Genomic DNA, 17,762 nt, shown 5'->3' with positions numbered 1-17,762 from the left:
AAATGGGTTATTTAGACTAAATTGGTAATTTAGAATAATTCTATATATGTTTTTTTCTTTCTTTAATTGTATCTTATGTATCCCTATAAAGAAATGGCACCTTTTAGGTTTTGGGGTGCTACAATAATGAATGGGGGTTCAGAAGTAACTAACATAGAGGAGGCTTATGCTATATATACACACATATAAACAAATAAACAGTATTAGTCTCTGTATCTCCTTATCTGAAACTATAAATGATGTATATTAACCAGGTTCATAAGTGACCCACCAGAGTCGCTGAGCTCCTAACCATATTGTATTTCGCAGGACTTGAAATCATCTATTTTTATTTTATGATCCAGATAAAACATATAATTTTTAACAACTTTTCAGTTTACTTCTATTATCAAATGTGCTTCATTATCTTGGTATCATTTGTTGAAAGAGCAGCAGTGCACTACTGGGAGCTAGCTGAGAACATAAGGCAGAGGCATATATGTGCAGAAACCAATCACCAGCTAGCTCACTGTAAAAGCATTGCTGCTCCTGAGCTTACCTAGCCATAATTTTCCACAAGGGATATCAAGATAATTAAACCAATTATATAATAGAAGTAAATTTGACAGTTAAATTGCATTCTCTATATGAATCATGAACGTTTAAATTTGACTTTACTGACCCTGAAATATCCATCTATGTAACGGTGCATAGTCTTTTATATGAGCCCTTTCCGATGCACCAGCTCCTACTGAGCATGTGTAAAAAAATCACAGTAAATATCAGTCTCTGATTGGATGACGAATAAATGAAAGCTTTGAAAGTTGTCAAAAAAATTCTTCTGATCAATTGATATTTAAAGTGCCATTACCTTGTATTTTTATTAAGTATGTGTTGAATATACATTTCTGTTATATTTAATTGTCCTTAAAAGGGACATGTTGTTTCTTAACGTTACTGACTGAGCACAATGTTATCTATATGGTGCACATGAACTAGTGCTGTCTAGCTGTGAATAACTGTTAAAATACACTGAGATAAGAGGCGGCCTCCAACAGCTTAGAAATCAGTTTGAGCCTACCTAGGTTTAGCTTTCAACACAGAATACAAAGAGAACAAAGTAAATTTGATGATAAAAGTATATCGGAAAGTTGTTTCAAATTGCATGCCCTATCCTTATCTAGACTGATTGTCTAGATTAAGGTTGAAAGAAAATAAGGGAGACTAATTAATTTTACTTTGAAAAGAAAGAAAAAAAATGTATTTGTAAATAAAGATTTGCATTCTAAAAAAAAAAAAGTATTTCCAAAAAAAAATAATTGTATTTGTAAATTTAGATTTGTACTCGTGTGTTACAATTTATGTTCAATGATAAAGAATCACACACACACTTTCCTTTTTTACAGCAATCTTATTCCATAGACCAGTGTTTTTCAACCAGTGTGCCGTGGCACACTAGTGTGCCGTGAGAGATCCTCAGGTGTGCCACGGCAGACTGACAACAGTGTGACATATTTTTTAAACTTTGCTTGTTTTTTACTCCCAGTGCAGGGGTAGTTTGTAGGAGGCATGGCATAACAGCACAATACATACAGTATGTGTGTGTTTGTGTGTATGTGTATATATATATATATATATATATATATATATATGCTGTATTAGGCTACTACATACAGTAGGTGTGTGTTTGTGTGTATGTGTCTATATATATGCTGTATTAGGCTACAATGTGTAATTTTTTAAAACTTTTGGGATGTTGGTGTGCCACAGGATTTTTTAATGTAAAAAGTGTGCCACGGCAAAAAAAAGGTTAAAAATCACTGCCATAGACCAAGGAATCGATATATGAATAAATATACCTAGGAGACTGGAAAGATTTGTGCAAATAAAGGAGATGCCTGGAAATGAGGGAGGGTTGGTAATTATAGTCTGGTTTTAACTGGCCTCTTTACCATAAATATAAATTGCTTGAGAGTTAGCGACACAAAGAAAAAAACAGAACTTGACATTTATTTTTTTTGCAACAGTATTATTATTATTATTATCAGGTATTTGTAGAGCGCCATCAGATTCCGCAGCGCTGTAAACATAGTCGGAGTACAGGATAGCTTTTGTAGGGGTCAAGTGGGTAGAGGGCCCTGCCGAGAGTTTCACTGTTGTAGTCGGCTCTTATGAAGCGATCTGTAAACAGCTGGGCCCATAGGCTTACAATCTAAGGGGTTCAAGGGGAAAGCAATGGCTTTAGGAAAGGTTAGTGTTGGTTGTATGCATCCCTGAATAGTAGAGTTTTTGAAGCTGTTAAAACTAGGGGAGAGTCTTATGGAGCGAGGCAGGGAGTTCCACAAGATGGGGGCCAGTCTGGAGAAGTCCTGTAAACGGGAATGTGAGGAAGTAACAAGAGAGGAGGAGAGGAGGGGTACAGTAGAACATGAACAAGCAAATCTAAATACTGCGCAGGAAGAAAGGCTTTAATGATAAAGAGACAGATAAATAAATGATCAAATATGTATCAGAAATGAATCACTGAATTGCTAAATGTTTTAAAACCATTTAACATTCTCTTGTTAGCAAAATGTGCATTGTTTTGCAATCCAGGGACACACTTCCTTTTGATGTATCTCCCAATATAAACGAGCTTGTGCTGATCAACCAATCACTGTAGCATGTTGAATTGTATACAAAATAAACTATGTGTAATGTACTCAGCATAATTAAAGGGATGTGAAACACAATTGTTTTAAAGTGAATGTCAATTTTGATGCTAAAGTGCCCGGTTTTTAAAAATTTGATTAAAAACAGGGGCACTTTAATTCATCAAAATTTACATTTCACTCCTGTTGAGAAAAAAAAACTTAACTTTTAATCTTCACAGCAGCTCCATCTTCCTCCGCCCGTCGCAAAGCCTCTTCCTGGGTCTAAAATGAGGAATCCAGCTTCCTCCAATCACGGCGTTGAATCAGACACTGATTCCCGGGGGGGGGGGGGAGCCGTGACTGGAGGATGACCTATCCATCATTTCTGACGTCAGATATGGCTTACAACGACCGGAGGAAGCTGGAGCTGCTGTGAAGATTAAAAGGTAAGGTTTTTTTTTTCACAACATGAGTGAAATGTAAATTTTGATGAATTAAAGTGCCCCTGTTTTTAATCAATCATTTTTAAAAACCTGGCACTTTAGCATCACAATTGACATTCATGTTAATGACTCAGATAGAGCATAACATTTTAAACAACTTTCCAATTGACTTTTTCGTCAATTTGACATAATTATTTTGGTATTGTTTGTTGAAGACCATACCAAAGTAGGCTCATAGTAGCTCAAGAGTGGACCTGTGTCTGGAGAACTAAATGGTAGGAATTTTGCAAAAATGCATTTAAGAAAAATGTTACAAAATGTGCAAACCCTGCTGCAATCTAATATTCAAACGTGTATAACATTGTTAAAAGCATTTTTGCACAATTACTGCCATAAAGTGTTTCAGACACATGCATGGTACCTACCTAGGTATGCTTTTCAATAAAGATATAGAGAAAACAAACAAAACTGTTTATATAATGTATATAGAAATATCAATCGACAACTCAGCTAGTGGTGCAAAAAGATCATAAGATAATAAGAATCCTGCTGTATCCTTACACACTTTATTTGATTGGTATAGTCTCTGCTTATAGAGACCCCACCAATTAGCCTTTGGGATCGGTGTAGAGCTGAGGACCGGATGTTGGGGATACATACAGTTGAGATAGGTGTCTGGGAAGTCGTAGCCGGCGCTTATACCACCCAGAGGAAATTCATTTTTTTCTTTTGGAAGTACAATTAATTAGTCTCCCTTATATTCTTTCAACCATAATCCAAACAATCAGTCATTAAAGGGACAGTCTAGTTAAAATTAAACTTTCATGGTTCAGAAAGGCCATGCCATTATAAAACAACTTTCCAATATACTTTTATCATCAAATTTGCTTTGTTCTCCTGGTATTCTTTGCTGAAATTTAAACCTAGGTAGGCTAAAACTTATTTCTAAGCTACTGAAGGCCACCTCTTATCTCAGTACATTGTGACAGTTTTGAGTGATATATTTTACTATTTGACTAACTATTGACTTGAAGATATTACGCCATGTGGTGCCTTCATATCTGTTTGCTGCTTTAGATCTTTTCAATAAAGAATACCACAAGAACAAAGTTAGTTTGATGCTTTTTTTAATGCACGCTATTTCTAAATTGTGAAACTTGGGTTTCATGTCCCTTTGAATTTTTATGGGGATATAATTGTGATTCGTCTGTCCCTTTAAATCAGGGGTGTCCAAACTTTTTTGGAAGAGTGCCAGATTTCATGAAGTGAACATGTGCGAGGGCCGACCATTTTGCCTGACATTCTTTGAACCATTTTAAAATAAATGCAAATTAACTATTTTAAGCAAATGCTGAAATTAAATGCTTGACAGATGTTGATATCGTAATACTGTCTTAAAGCATATGAAAGTTCTCTTCACAGGGTTACGTTAAAGACGGTTCTTATTCACTTCACAAGGTTACGATAATGGCAGTAATTATAGTGCAGCAAAAGTTATTTAAGAGGTTACCTTGTAGGAATCACTGTTCGACAGGATTTAACAAAAAAACCTCTGTAGAGATCAGCAAGATGGTGGAGGAGTACTCCTGTGGCTCAGTACGGCTGAGCTTCCTGTGGCGTGTGACATCAGAGGATGGATAACAAAGTTGTAGAAAGCAGCGTAATAAAGTAATCCCAAATTGGATGAATAGGAGATGAACAGGATACCAACGGTTGGCAATATGACACGAAGTTCAGGAGCTTAGGTAGAGATGAACTACTCAAGGCAGTTTGGGACTTAACTGAGCGGCGGTCGAGGATTCACTGGGGGGCCGTATAATGTATATTTGTAAAATTATCTGTGGGGCCATATCAGTCCGTTACTTGTGCCGCAATTGGCCCGCGGGCCGGACTTTGGACGTGCCTGCTTTAAATCTTCACTTGCATTTCTCTTTAAATATATGGTATATTGATAATAAAGCAGGTAATTATGTTACTTTTTCACCATTGGGCAGGAATCTCTGGTCACATGCACAATTTCATTCACTACAAACGTCTCCTGATCCCTCCACCCCCCAGCAGAGAGCCTTTGCTATAGCAGATAATAGCTTTACTTTGTTTCAGAAGCCAAAATAACAGCTGCAGCGAGTCTTTTGTTCCGTGTCTTATTTACAGCCCTGCAACTCTGTGAATGTGCTTCTGTCTCATACATTACACATATAACTCACATTAAAGGAACATGAAAGTTGTATTTGAAATGCTCAGCTGTGTACTTTAGTTGCCATTAGATGTATTTTGTAATCTGAAGAAGTTTGTACAAACCCTTGTGAAGTTTTCATTCATCACGAAAGTCATAAGGTGCCTGGGATTTAAAAATGCACCATTATTGCAAGCGCATTTATATTGCAAAAAATACTTCTAATCCTCCATACTTGACAACCCATTTACAGGGTTATTTTTTACTGATCAAATTGTACAGTTAAAAGCTTTTGATAAATCAGCAGACAACACTTTTCCAATTATTACCAAAGAGTTGTTGAATATAACAATGATTATGCACATTGGCAAAGCAGACTGAAATGACCCTGCCATATTGGATGAGGGTAGGAAGCAAAGCCATTAAACAGACACAAACCCCACCTGCTCAAACAAAATAATTAACCAGCTCAATAACCCAACAAACACACATGCACCCAATAATGCACCTGTTCACATTCCTTTAGGGGACAGTGCACTGTAAAAATGTTTCATTAATGTGTTTCTAGTGATATGTTATACCAGCGGCAGAGTATAAAATGTATGAGAAAACATTTCTTTAGGGGTTGAGCTTGCAGGAAAATCAGATCTCCATATTTTATCATTTTCTGTACACATGCATGCTTCCTTATCTTTTACTCTGTATACCAAAGCCCAATGCATAGAGAAAACAATTGAAGATTAGCATTGTATTATGTATCTATCCTAACTTCTGATGTATATATTTACACAGCTTTTCTATAGTCAATACTTTAGTATTAAAATTTTGAGTTCAGGTGGGGATACCACAGGCAAAATGAGTTATTTCAAATGCTGAAATAAAGGTAAAGTTGGTGTTTGTGAACAATTTAATAAACTTCAGCAGGTAAACTGGATGATTAGGAACAAATTAAAGGGGAGAAAATGTTAGGGTACACTGTCCCTTTAAGAAGACATACAAACATAGGTCTATGGTTATGCAATAGCTCATTTTCATTATGAATATTATTCCCTAAATACTCGTTGGCTGCACTATTCAGTACTCAGTTAGTTTATACCAAAACAAACACTGAATTTTCGTTAAAACTAATATAAATGTTTCAGGGCTACAGTTGAAAAGTTCCCCTGTAGCTACAATACCTTAATGTGTTCCATATAGCATGGGGAGGTAAGTATTAGTCGCTTTAAAAAATAAAGTAAACATACTGACGATTTTCATCAATATTTTTTAATTTTCTTTATTTTCATTGGTCCATTCATTCAAATATTCGTTTTATTAAAATCTGATTTTTGTGACGGATGTGCATTACTCCAAAAACAAATGTACATCTCTAATAGCTTAACCCCCCCGCCCCCCCCCCCCCCCCAATTGCCATTTTGTTTTTCTGTGCATTTGGTTTTGGATTACAAAATTGGGAGAGTAATGACTAAAATAACAATTTTGTGTTGTTTTTGGGAAGTTACATTTAAGAGCTTCAGGGGTTTAAATGGCAGAAGTATTTTGGGATTGTAACCACTGGAAAATATTGACAATGTTGCCTGAGGTTCAGAAATCATTTTCTGACTGTTGAAAACAAGAGCAAGATTGCGATTAACCTCAATAACTGTAATGCACAACTGAACACTCTGTGGTTTTAAGGTCTCTTTAATATGTTTATAAAATGATGGTGTACCTGCTGTACAACACTTCCACAAGTACAGAAATGGCACACAGTACCATTCCTCCTAATATTTGGAAACATACAGTACTGTGCAAAAGTCTTAGGCCACCATTAAATTTGTTGTTTTTGCAAAGTTTTAATGACCATATTTATTTTTCAATCTCTTTATTAAGATATAAACAGAAAATACAGGAAATATGTACACAAAATATTTTTTACAAAAATTCAAAACAAAATGGCTTCTTCAGGCAAAATTCAGTATTTATTGTCACCTCCCTTGGCACTAAGCACATCTTGAACTCTTTTGGGGAGAGTGTCTTGAAGTTTTCTGACGTAATATTCTGGTATATTATACCAGGCTTCTTTCAGCACTTCCCAGAGTTCTTCATTTAATTTAAGTTGTCTTTTATTTCTTTCTCTGTCCAGTTGATCCCAAACTGCCTCTATAATATTCAGGTCTGGACTCTGCGGAGGCCAGTCCATGACTGTCAGTGTTTTATCAGCTGTTTTTCTCTCGAAATATGATTTCACTGCATTAGTCGTGTGCTTGAGATCGTTACCATGCTGAAAAATAAAACCATTCATAATCAGGCTCTTTCCAAAAGCATTGGCATGATGAATTAAAACCTATCTGTAATTTTCAGCATTCATGATCCCATCTATTCAGACAATACTGGCAGGAATGCAGCCCCAAAGCAGGACAGACCCTCCACCATGTTTTACTGAAGGCTGCAAGCACTCATTCTAACATCTCTCTCCAACTCTTCTTCTTCCATATTGTCGAAAAGTGTACCCAAAAATTTCAAACTTGGATTCATCACTCCATAATACACTTTTCCACTGATCTTCATTCCAATCTTTGTGAGCTTTAGCATATCTTAGCCTTTTCACCCTGTTCGCCTTATGAAAAAGTGGTTTCTTTGCTGCTACAAAGACCATTCCTGATCAAGCTTCTTTGGGCTGTAGAAAGGTCAAGTTGGCATCCCGATGAAGCTGCCAGATGCTGAGCAAGCTCCTAGCTAGACTTCTTCCGGTCTCTCAAAGAAGAAACACTGAGAAACTTCTCATCAGATTTTGAAAGTTTTTTTGGCTGTCCACTCCTTTTTTTGTCCTTGACCTCTCCTGATTTTTCACATTTCTTTATAACAGATTGAATACCGCATCTTGAGTATCCAGTTTGTTTGCTTATTTCCCTTTTAAAGTGGCCTTGCTGATGCAAAAGAATGATTTTATGTCTGTCAAATTATGTGATCTTTGAAATTTTAAATAGAATGATGTGATTGAAATTTGGTCTTATTAGAAAACTTCCAATGAATTAAACTCATACCACATGTATGTCATACCTCAAGCATGTCTTGCACTTACCTGGTATAATATACCTTTTTCACAGCAGTCATTTTGACATAAAATAGTAGGACAAATACAGGTTTTAGCAGATACATTAATTAGGGTTCCATTCCATTTAGGTTTACGAGAGCAAGGTTTCTGCTACTGATCAAGTGTAAGGGGAGGTCACACTAAAGACTTGCCACTTTTGCCTATAGAAGCTGTCTTTTCTGATTTTTTTTTCTGTTTTTTTAATACTGCATACAAATATCCTGTATTTTCTGGTTGTATTTTAATAAAGAGACTGAGAAATAATTATATATCGTAATTATACCGTTGCGAAAACAACAAATCTAATGGTGGCCTAAGACTTTTGCACAGTACTGTATATCTGGGAGAAAGAGGCTGGGGGCAGAGTCAGGATGGTCCAGAAGTGAGATTGTGGTTGTGGTCAATGCATGTCTAAAAGTGGATGAGGCCTGGTGGTCTATTGGAATGGTTAGTTTGTTGTTCGGATTAGGTGTCAAGGCTGTGTATAGACATGGCTGATAGTTAAGTGACACAGTCAATATGGTCACTTTGAAATCAGTGTGATGATCAGAGCTCCCAACCTATGGCAATAATGCACATCGTACAGTAGATTATGCTCTCTGATTGGCCAGACAAGGAACCTTGGAAAATAAGATAGAATCCAGCATTAGTCAGGATAAAGGGTCTATTTTTCAGATTTAACAATTTCATTAAAATAGCCTTCAATGCATTTAGAAGACAAATTAGCCTTATAGATTATTAAAAGCACATTGACTTATATATTCCTTTAAAAGCTTGAAAGCAAAAGCATTTCATATAGAGCACTACATAATGCCAAAATCAATGCCTTTTAAAGATGCATAGTATCCTTGCTATAATAAACTTGTGCACAAATGATACGGTTCTTATAAGATATCTGCCAACAATTAATTAAATAAAACAGGGCTGGTGTAGAAAAGGGAGTGTTTTGCAGTCACTTATGTGTACATGCCTATGTGTGTGTATACATAGGAGTGTATGTGTGCACACATGTAACTGTGTGTGTATGTGCATGTAAGTGTGTGTGTGTGTGCATGTGAGTGTATGTGTGTGTGCATGTAAGTGTGTGTGTGCATGTAAGTGTGTGTGTGCATGTGAGTGTATGTGTGTGTGCATGTAAGTGTGCATGAATGTAAGTGTATGTGTGCGTGCATGTAAGTGTGTGTGTGCATGAAAGTGTGTGTGTGTGTGTGTATGTGAGTGTATGTGTGCACACATGTAACTGTGTGTGTGTGTGCATGTAAGTGTGTGTGTGTGTGCATGTGAGTGTATGTGTGTGTGCATGTAAGTGTGCATGAATGTAAGTGTGTGTGCATGTGAGTGTATGTGTGCGTGCATGTATGTGAGTGTATGTGTGCGTGCATGTAAGTGTGTGTGTGCATGAAAGTGTGTGTGTGTGTGTATGTGAGTGTGTGTGTGCATGTAAACTGTGAAAAAAGGAGCACAAGCAGCGGTACGTTGCACTACAGAATATTTATTAACAAGTTATAGCGCTTTGGCGCCTAGAGTGAAAAACAATAACACGTTTGTCAGAAACAACAAATGAAACGTGAGAGGGGATAAACACCCCGGGGTAAATACTGATAAGAAAAATCAATTCAATTAGGACTCGCTACAAACTAACAGGTATACGCAGTAATGAGTAAGGCTGTAAGCTGAAACGCGTATACCTGTTAGTTTGTAGCGAGTCCTAATTGAATTGATTTTTCTTATCAGTATTTACCCCGGGGTGTTTATCCCCTCTCACGTTTCATTTGTTGTTTCTGACAAACGTGTTATTGTTTTTCACTCTAGGCGCCAAAGCGCTATAACTTGTTAATAAATATTCTTTAGTGCAACGTACCGCCGCTGCTTGTGCTCCTTTTTTCACTGTTCATCTGTCCTCACTGGCCCTCAGTGCAGCACAACAGTTAGGTATTGCACTATAGCCCTGACCGCATCACACACCTATCACCTGGGACGCCGACGGAAGGAGGAGTCACCCACCGCAGCCATTAGAGTTCACTCGGGATACCGCAGGAGCTGGATATAAGTTGAACAAGACGCTTCCAAGCATAGGAAGGAGAGCGGACATATTGTCGCAAGAGACTGTCTTCTATATTCCAGCAGTGGACAGGTAGGAGTTATGAACTTATGGTCAATACTGCTATATTAGTTATCTAGGTTATTTCATAGACTTACTTTAATATATGTGCATTAGCGGTGGAATACAAGCCTCGCCGGTCCAAGTTTGGGGTGGGGAAACCCCTCAGGACCAGGACATTTCTATTTGTCAGCATTTACTCAAATACTGAACACATTTTGAATTGGGAGCCAGCTGGTCGACACACTGCTTTCAAATTGGTTGACATATTGAACCGTGGTTACTCTCCGCCAAACTTTTTCCCTGTTTGCTGCTTATGTGTGTGCATGTAAGTGTGAGTGTATGTGTGTGTGCATGTAAGTGTGCGTGAATGTAAGTGTGTGTGCATGTGAGTGTATGTGTGCGTGCATGTATGTGAGTGTATGTGTGCGTGCATGTAAGTGTGTGTGCATGAAAGTGTGTGTGTGTGTGTATGTGAGTGTATGTGTGCACACATGTAACTGTGTGTGTGTGTGTGTGTGTGCATGTTTGAGTGTGCATGTGTGTATTTGCATGTAAGTGTGTGTGTGTGTGCATGTGTGAGTGTATGTGTGTGTGCATGTAAGTGTGCGTGAATGTAAGTGTGTGTGCATGTGAGTGTATGTGTGCGTGCATGTATGTGAGCGTATGTGTACGTGCATGTAAGTGTGTGTCTGCATGAAAGTGTGTGTGTGTGTATGTATGTGAGTGTATGTGTGCGTGTGTGTGCATGTAAGTGTGTGTGTGTCTGTGTAGGTGCATGTGTCTGCATATGTTTGTGGGTGTAGGTGCATGTGTGTGTTTATGCATGTGTTTATGTGTGTAGGTGCATGTGTCTGCATATGTTTGTGGGTGTAGGTGCATGTGTGTGTTTATGCATGTGTTTGTGTGTGTAGGTGCATGTGTGTGTGTGTGCATACAGAACAGAGATGGTTATGTGTGCGTGCATGTAAGTGTGTGTGTATGTGAGTGTATGTGTGCGTGTGTGCATGTAAGTGTGTGTGTGTGTATGTGAGTGTATTCGTATGTGTGTGTATGTGAGTGTATGTGTGCGTGCATGTCAGTGTGTGTGTGCATGTGTGTGCATGTAAGTGTGTGTGTATGTGAGTGTATGTGTGTGTGCATGTAAGTGTACGTGCATGTAAGTGTGTGTGTATGTGAGTGTATATGTGCATGTGTTTGTGCAAGTAAGTGTGTGTATGTGTGTATGTGTGTGTGCATGTAAGTGTGTGTGTGCATGTAAATGTGCGTGTGTGTATTAAAGTGTATGTTTGTGGGTGTAGGTGCATGTGTGTGCTTATGCATGTTTTGTGTGTGTAGGTGCATGTGTGTGTGTGCATACAGAACAGAGAGGGTGAGTCTGGACCAAACAGTTTTTTTCACATTACCTGGACAGAAATAATACATATGATTAAATATTTGACTAAGTCATGTAAAAACCTGTAAATCATGAAATAAACCTCTAAGATTAATAATGAAAAGTCTTTATAATCTAATTAAAAAAACATTTCTGGAAGGAATATTTAATAGCTAAGGAACATATTTTAATCTGCCTCTATGCACAAGCATGCAGCCATAATTTACTTTTTGTTTGCTGAATTACTAAGATCTAGTACATGCAACTGCAAATGTGATTTAAATATATTATATTAAAAACAATAAAAACAAGGGCTTGAAGTAGTAGCAGTTACTACTGATTTAACTTTACTTAAGTTTAAAGGGACAGTAAAATAAAAATGTAACTTTCTTTATTCAGACAGATCATGCAATTTTAAACACCTTTCCAGTTTACTTCTAGTATATAATTTACTTTTCTACTCTTAGTAGCCTTTGTTGAAAAGAATACCTAGGTGGTCTCAGGGGCAGTATTTAAAGGGAAACTAAACACGCTGAGATTGTAATATGAAATCTTTAATTATATGTAGTAGAAAAACCTGACAATATATTTTAAATCTGAAAAATGTGGGTTTTCCAATTCCTGATAGAGGGGAAGTGCAGCCTCCACAGTCATTGGCTGTACACTCTAGTGACCCATTTATAACTGTGCCTAATTGGCCTCAGCAGAATAGTAAACCTAGGTTACAACATGGCAGCACTCATTGCTTTGTAGTCACTAAAACTTCTTTGTTTTAAATTTATAATTATATGAGGCATTTGTTTATTTGCCTCTTTAAGCACTTTTTAGTACTATAGGGACATTAATATAACTATGAAAACAATCTATTTTGTTAGGGTATTTGATTTTTAAACAAATTCTTTTCTTTAACTATGAGTTTGATTCCTGCAAAGTTACGGCTCTGTGCCGCTCCAGGCCAGGAAATGGCTTAAATAAAATAAAAACCTGCGTATGCTCCAATCAGTGACCATATACACATCTACTGCAGAATGGGGGTGTCCAGTAGTGTAACTTTAGCTACCTGCTTAACCCTTTGGAAAAAGTTTAATGTTTATTTAAACAAAAAAAAAAGTTCTGATAAAATAGATTATTTTTAAAGCCGGCATAAAGAGGGTGCTTTAAATATTAAATGAAGAATGAAAATAAGAGCTGCAACTGCAAGCAATATCCATAGAATGTTTTATTTTTTTTCACTAAATTGATTGTCAGCCTATCATATTGCTCCCTGACTGGTTACTGTTCTCATAGATATGTCAGTAGCTAACAGGATTGGCTGGTGGTTGATGCATGTGCACAGCACATTATACTTGTGTCTCTCAGAATAAAAATATAATAATTACTTATTTTAGTAGCTCTTGTGCTTAGTGTTTATATTTTGAAATTATTCCTTTTAATTGTTGTTTGCAAAAGGCCTAACTATGGATTAGGCAACATTGTAAGAGCAAAACCTATTACCCATGAAGCCTTGTGATATTGTGAATACAGAAGCAACTACATTAAAGGGACACTAAACCCCATTTTTTTATTTCATGATTCAGATAGAGCAGAAATTTTAAGCAACTTTTCAATTTTACTCCTATTATAATTTGTCTTTGTTCTCTTGCTATCTTTATTTGTAAGCTTATGAGCTGGCCCATTTTTGGTTCAGCAGCCTGGGTAGAGCTAGTTGATTGGAGGTTACATTTAGCCACCAATCAGCAAACACTACCCAGGTGCTGAACCAAAATGGGCCGGCTCCTAAGCTTACATTCCTGCTTTTCAAATAAAGATAGCAAGAGAGTGAAGAAAAATTGATAACAGGAGGAAATGAGAAAGTTGCTTTTAAATTGCATGCTCTATCTGAATCATGAAAGAAAGAAAAAAAAATTAGGTTTAGTGTCCCTTTAAGGCTAAATAATGTTCAGGCAGTTTTAATTATAAATACCCAGAAGTAGCTCATTTCTTAGTTCCTCAATGATATATTTTAAAAATACTTTTATTTAAAATAAGCCCTATGTTAAAAAATGCACTATTTAATTAAATACAAAGAGTCTGCTAGAGCCCTGGTGCAGTGAATGTTATTTTGTTCTTTGGATATTTCTGAGGCTGTAGTAAAATCCATGCCATGTTTTGCAAGCAGCTGCCTGTGCTGTGTGATCTCTGCCAGTCTCCCCCTCTCTCTTGTAGCTTGGTGGATGCTCAGTCATATTTGTACAGAGGCTGCGGAAGGATACAGCTGCTGGTCTAGTAATCGAGAAAACAACTAGGAGTCTCTGGCTGGGCGCATTGATCAGGTCTGCTTGCTGGGGGTGTGCTGAGGCTCAGACTGTCACTCATTCTCTGATCAGTGCCTGCACACAGCTTACAGAGCAGCTTACAGCCCATTGGAAAAAAAAAAATCCTTGTAAAATCCAATTTACAGAAATAAAAAAATCTTTGTAAAATCTAATTTGCAAAAAAAGAAAGAAAAAAACCTTCAAGACCAGAGCTGCACCAATATTGCATTTGCAACAAAAGGTGGATCTGTAAAAAAAAAAAAATCTGGTGTTCATCTTTGGACCCATTTTAACAAACAGGAGCAGCAGAAGAAATCTCAGCAGATTTACAATGTTACAAACTAAGGATCTCATCTGGACTTTATGTTTCCTTGGATTTGCAGGTATTTTATTTTTTATGTTTAGTTTTTTATTTGCATTCTGAATCTTTTTGTTGCAATCAATGGATGTTGGAGGAGGGTATAACGTTTTGTTCTGTGCTTTGTTTTGATGTCCTTAGTGAATCTATGAATTGGGTATCTGCAAAGTGATGCATTGCAATTAAGATTTCTCTCTTTTTCTTGGTGGTGTCATTTTCTTAGCATTTCAGCAATTATCTGGGCTGTAGGATAGTACTGTGCCTTTTGTTTTAACACTAAATATTCCTGTCTTTTCCAACATCCAAAGCCTTTTTTTCTAGTGGAGAGGTTTGCTTATGTATCTATTAAACCAAAGCTGTTCAATAAAAAGCTGCCTTTTCAAATCTATGTTGTTTTTTTATTTGTATATTTAATTATATCTGAACCAGCAATATATATATATATTTACACAAAAACTTAGAGATAGCAAGTCATTTTCATATGGAAAGGAATATTTGATTGATCTCATAGTTAAATGCTTACTAAACAATTTTATGAGAGGGGCATTGCTGTATGGTTTGGTGTTTTATTTTAGGAATCTACTGTATTTTCTTTTTCATGGGTGGTTGTTTAAATTCCTCCCTCTCAATTTCATCCTGGAAAAAAAATCAGAGCTTCTATGTGATGTGGTTCCTAAATTAAAGATGGGAGATGAAGCTGAAATAAATAGAAACAGCTCAAATGTATTCTGTGGTTTAGATGATTTGATGTTAATTTAAGGATGCCCTTTTGTATTGCATTCTGAAATTTCAAGTTTGTGGCTATAATGGTACCCATTTACACAAGAGTGGTTTGCAGAAAAGGAGAGGCACTTCTGCTTTTGAATGGGTTAACTCCCTCCCATCTAACACAACATGGACTTGTTTGCAAGCAGCAAAAAAAAAAAATCCCTTTCAAATGTGTTTTTAATGTTGATTTTGCAAATTTTGATGTATTGTATAGTGGAAATCTAATGTGATTTGATATTAAACAATGTGCAGATGTGATGGCAGAGCGTGTGCAAATGATGTTTGCAATAGAATGCAAATATATGGAGTGTGAAAACCTCCATTGCTGGCAGGAGACATCTATATGGCATGTTTCTGAAAACTAACCCCACTGTATACATAAATAAAGCATTATAAATATGAGATTGACTGCAGTCGACATTATCATAGATGCAAAACAATTTGTATTTGCAAGAAAACATGTTTATATTTAGTTCCTAATTAAGAAACATATTTTGTTTTTCTAGCATCTCTGGAGAATTTTACTTTGTTTTTCAGATGCATTTAAAGAGTGCAGTGCTGGGTAAAAGAATACTATTTATATACATATAATGGAGTATTCAATACAAATGTGCAAGCTACAAATAATATATAGGGGGGTCATATATAGCAGGTTTGTGGCAGGGAAGGAAAATAATGCCCACTGTACTGGGTATAAAATCCACTAGATATTAAGATACATGGTCACCCAGTGGGAGGTTCTTACAATATAGGTTGTATTATATTACAATGCAGGGTAATAACATTCTTGCAACAGTAACATCTGTAGTTTAGATTTCAGATGCATGAATAGAGCTTTAGCATGTGTCGTCCCTCTTTGCAGTAGGATTATCTTCGCATGAGATGCAATGGCTGTGGGAGCTGTAACAGTGCAGTGTTCTGGTAAACAGCATACAGTACAGGCAGGCTATATTCCCCCTAAGGTGTGTGCATATGCGCATGCGCACAGAATATTAACTCAGAGCTCACATTGTGTGCGCACAACTTGCTTACATTGTTAAATGCTCTGTTGTTCCAGTTCATTTGTTTTGCATTGCTCACAAAGCAATAAACCAGTATAAGTTAGAAATCCATAGGAGTTTTAATAAAATAATTTGCATTGATTAATATTATGACAAATTTGGGTGCTAGACAAGGGTCTCTATGGAATCTCTGGGGTGGCTGCACCTTCTGGCTAGTACTTCTTTATATATAGAATTATTTCTAGGCAATTGGATTACAGCAAGTTCATTATGATTAACTGGTTGGCTGAAAACATCCAGTGCTCCCTATTAATGTACGCTGCTTTTCCATAATGAAAGAGAATGTTGCCTTTACAGCCTATGCCAGGTATCATCCACCTCCAGCTTGCAAGATAAACAAATCTTATGTAAAAACATTCATTATGTTCCTGATATAGTTATATACTATTGTTTTGTATTCCTGGTTTATGGTAAGATTCAGGGTGAACCAGTCAGCTTAGTGATTTTGTGCCATATGTGAGTGTTTGTATTATGCTGGTTGCTCTGTACAAAACTGGCAGATCAGGCATCTTCTAGTACTGAGCTTGGGCGCGTGCACAGTGTCCCAAGCCAATGAGAATGTTGTTCCATGGGCGGGAAAGCGGTTATTCCTAAGGGAACATTCTATAGTGTTCCTCTGTGGCATACTATCATAATAACGATCCCAATCAGGAAGAGATGATGTCATAATTACCTAGGGAATGCACGATGCCTCATTCTACGTTTCTGAAATAATAAATGTTGACCACAGCTTTGAGGGTCTTTTTTCCCTGTGATGGATCCAGATAAGCCAGTGAGAATTGTAAACACTTGGGCTACTAGAGAGGGCTGCAATGCCAGGGACTAATATGTATGGGTGTGGTTTCACCAACATAATGATGGGGGTAGAGCAAACTGAGAAATGTATGTAACACAGATATAATGTCTCAGGTCTTTTATAATTATTATTGTCTAACCCTACTGAACCTGTAACATTAACACGTTTTTCTCATTTTCACTCATCTTGGAGACTTCTGGGGATCAGTGCATTTTCATCTTCCTTATAATAAGACCTCTGTGTGCAGTTGCTTCAGGAATAGCTAGTTGGCTCCATAGAGCCTTTAAGTTCAGAAATCGAAAACAATGGGATACACTAGGCAAGGCATGATATATATATATATATATATATATGTGTGTGTGTGTGTGTGTGTGTTTATATGTGTAAATGTGTGTGTGTTTTTATGTGTAAATGTGTGTGTGTTTTTATGTGTAAATGTGTGTGTGTTTTTATGTGTAAATGTGTGTGTGCACATGTATCAGTCTGTCTGACTATAGCTATCTAACAATCCATCCATCATCTATCTATCATCTATCTATCTATCTTCATCATCTATTTCTATCTATCTACATTATGGTTACAGTCACATCATTAAGTACATACATGAGGATACTTTGGGAGTACCCAGCCAAACCATCTATTTTTCTGTGAAAGTACGTTTATAATATTCACAATTGTGCATGAAAATCTAACATTTCCCTC

At 36.8% G+C, this 17,762-nt stretch overlaps 1 protein-coding gene across 5 annotated transcripts in view; it reads left to right on the top strand.

Annotated features, from left to right (window-relative positions):
* The first annotated feature begins 14,035 nt into the window (after positions 1-14,035).
* Positions 14,036-17,762, top strand: part of NCAM1 (neural cell adhesion molecule 1) — a 479,250-nt gene continuing 475,523 nt past the window's right edge. For 2 of the 5 annotated variants that reach the window (XM_053690125.1, XM_053690127.1), the window contains exon 1: positions 14,051-14,460. In XM_053690125.1, coding sequence (XP_053546100.1) covers positions 14,409-14,460 — 52 coding nt within the window. In that variant the 5' untranslated portion in view covers positions 14,051-14,408. Of the gene's footprint in view, positions 14,461-17,762 lie in introns of all 5 variants that reach the window. The other 3 variants (XM_053690128.1, XM_053690124.1, XM_053690126.1) reach the window with 3 other exon arrangements.

Source organism: Bombina bombina, chromosome 8 (genome assembly GCF_027579735.1).
Source record: "Bombina bombina isolate aBomBom1 chromosome 8, aBomBom1.pri, whole genome shotgun sequence".
In the NCBI taxonomy this organism is placed as follows: domain Eukaryota; kingdom Metazoa; phylum Chordata; class Amphibia; order Anura; family Bombinatoridae; genus Bombina; species Bombina bombina.
This window is presented reverse-complemented; position numbering and strand designations above follow the sequence as displayed.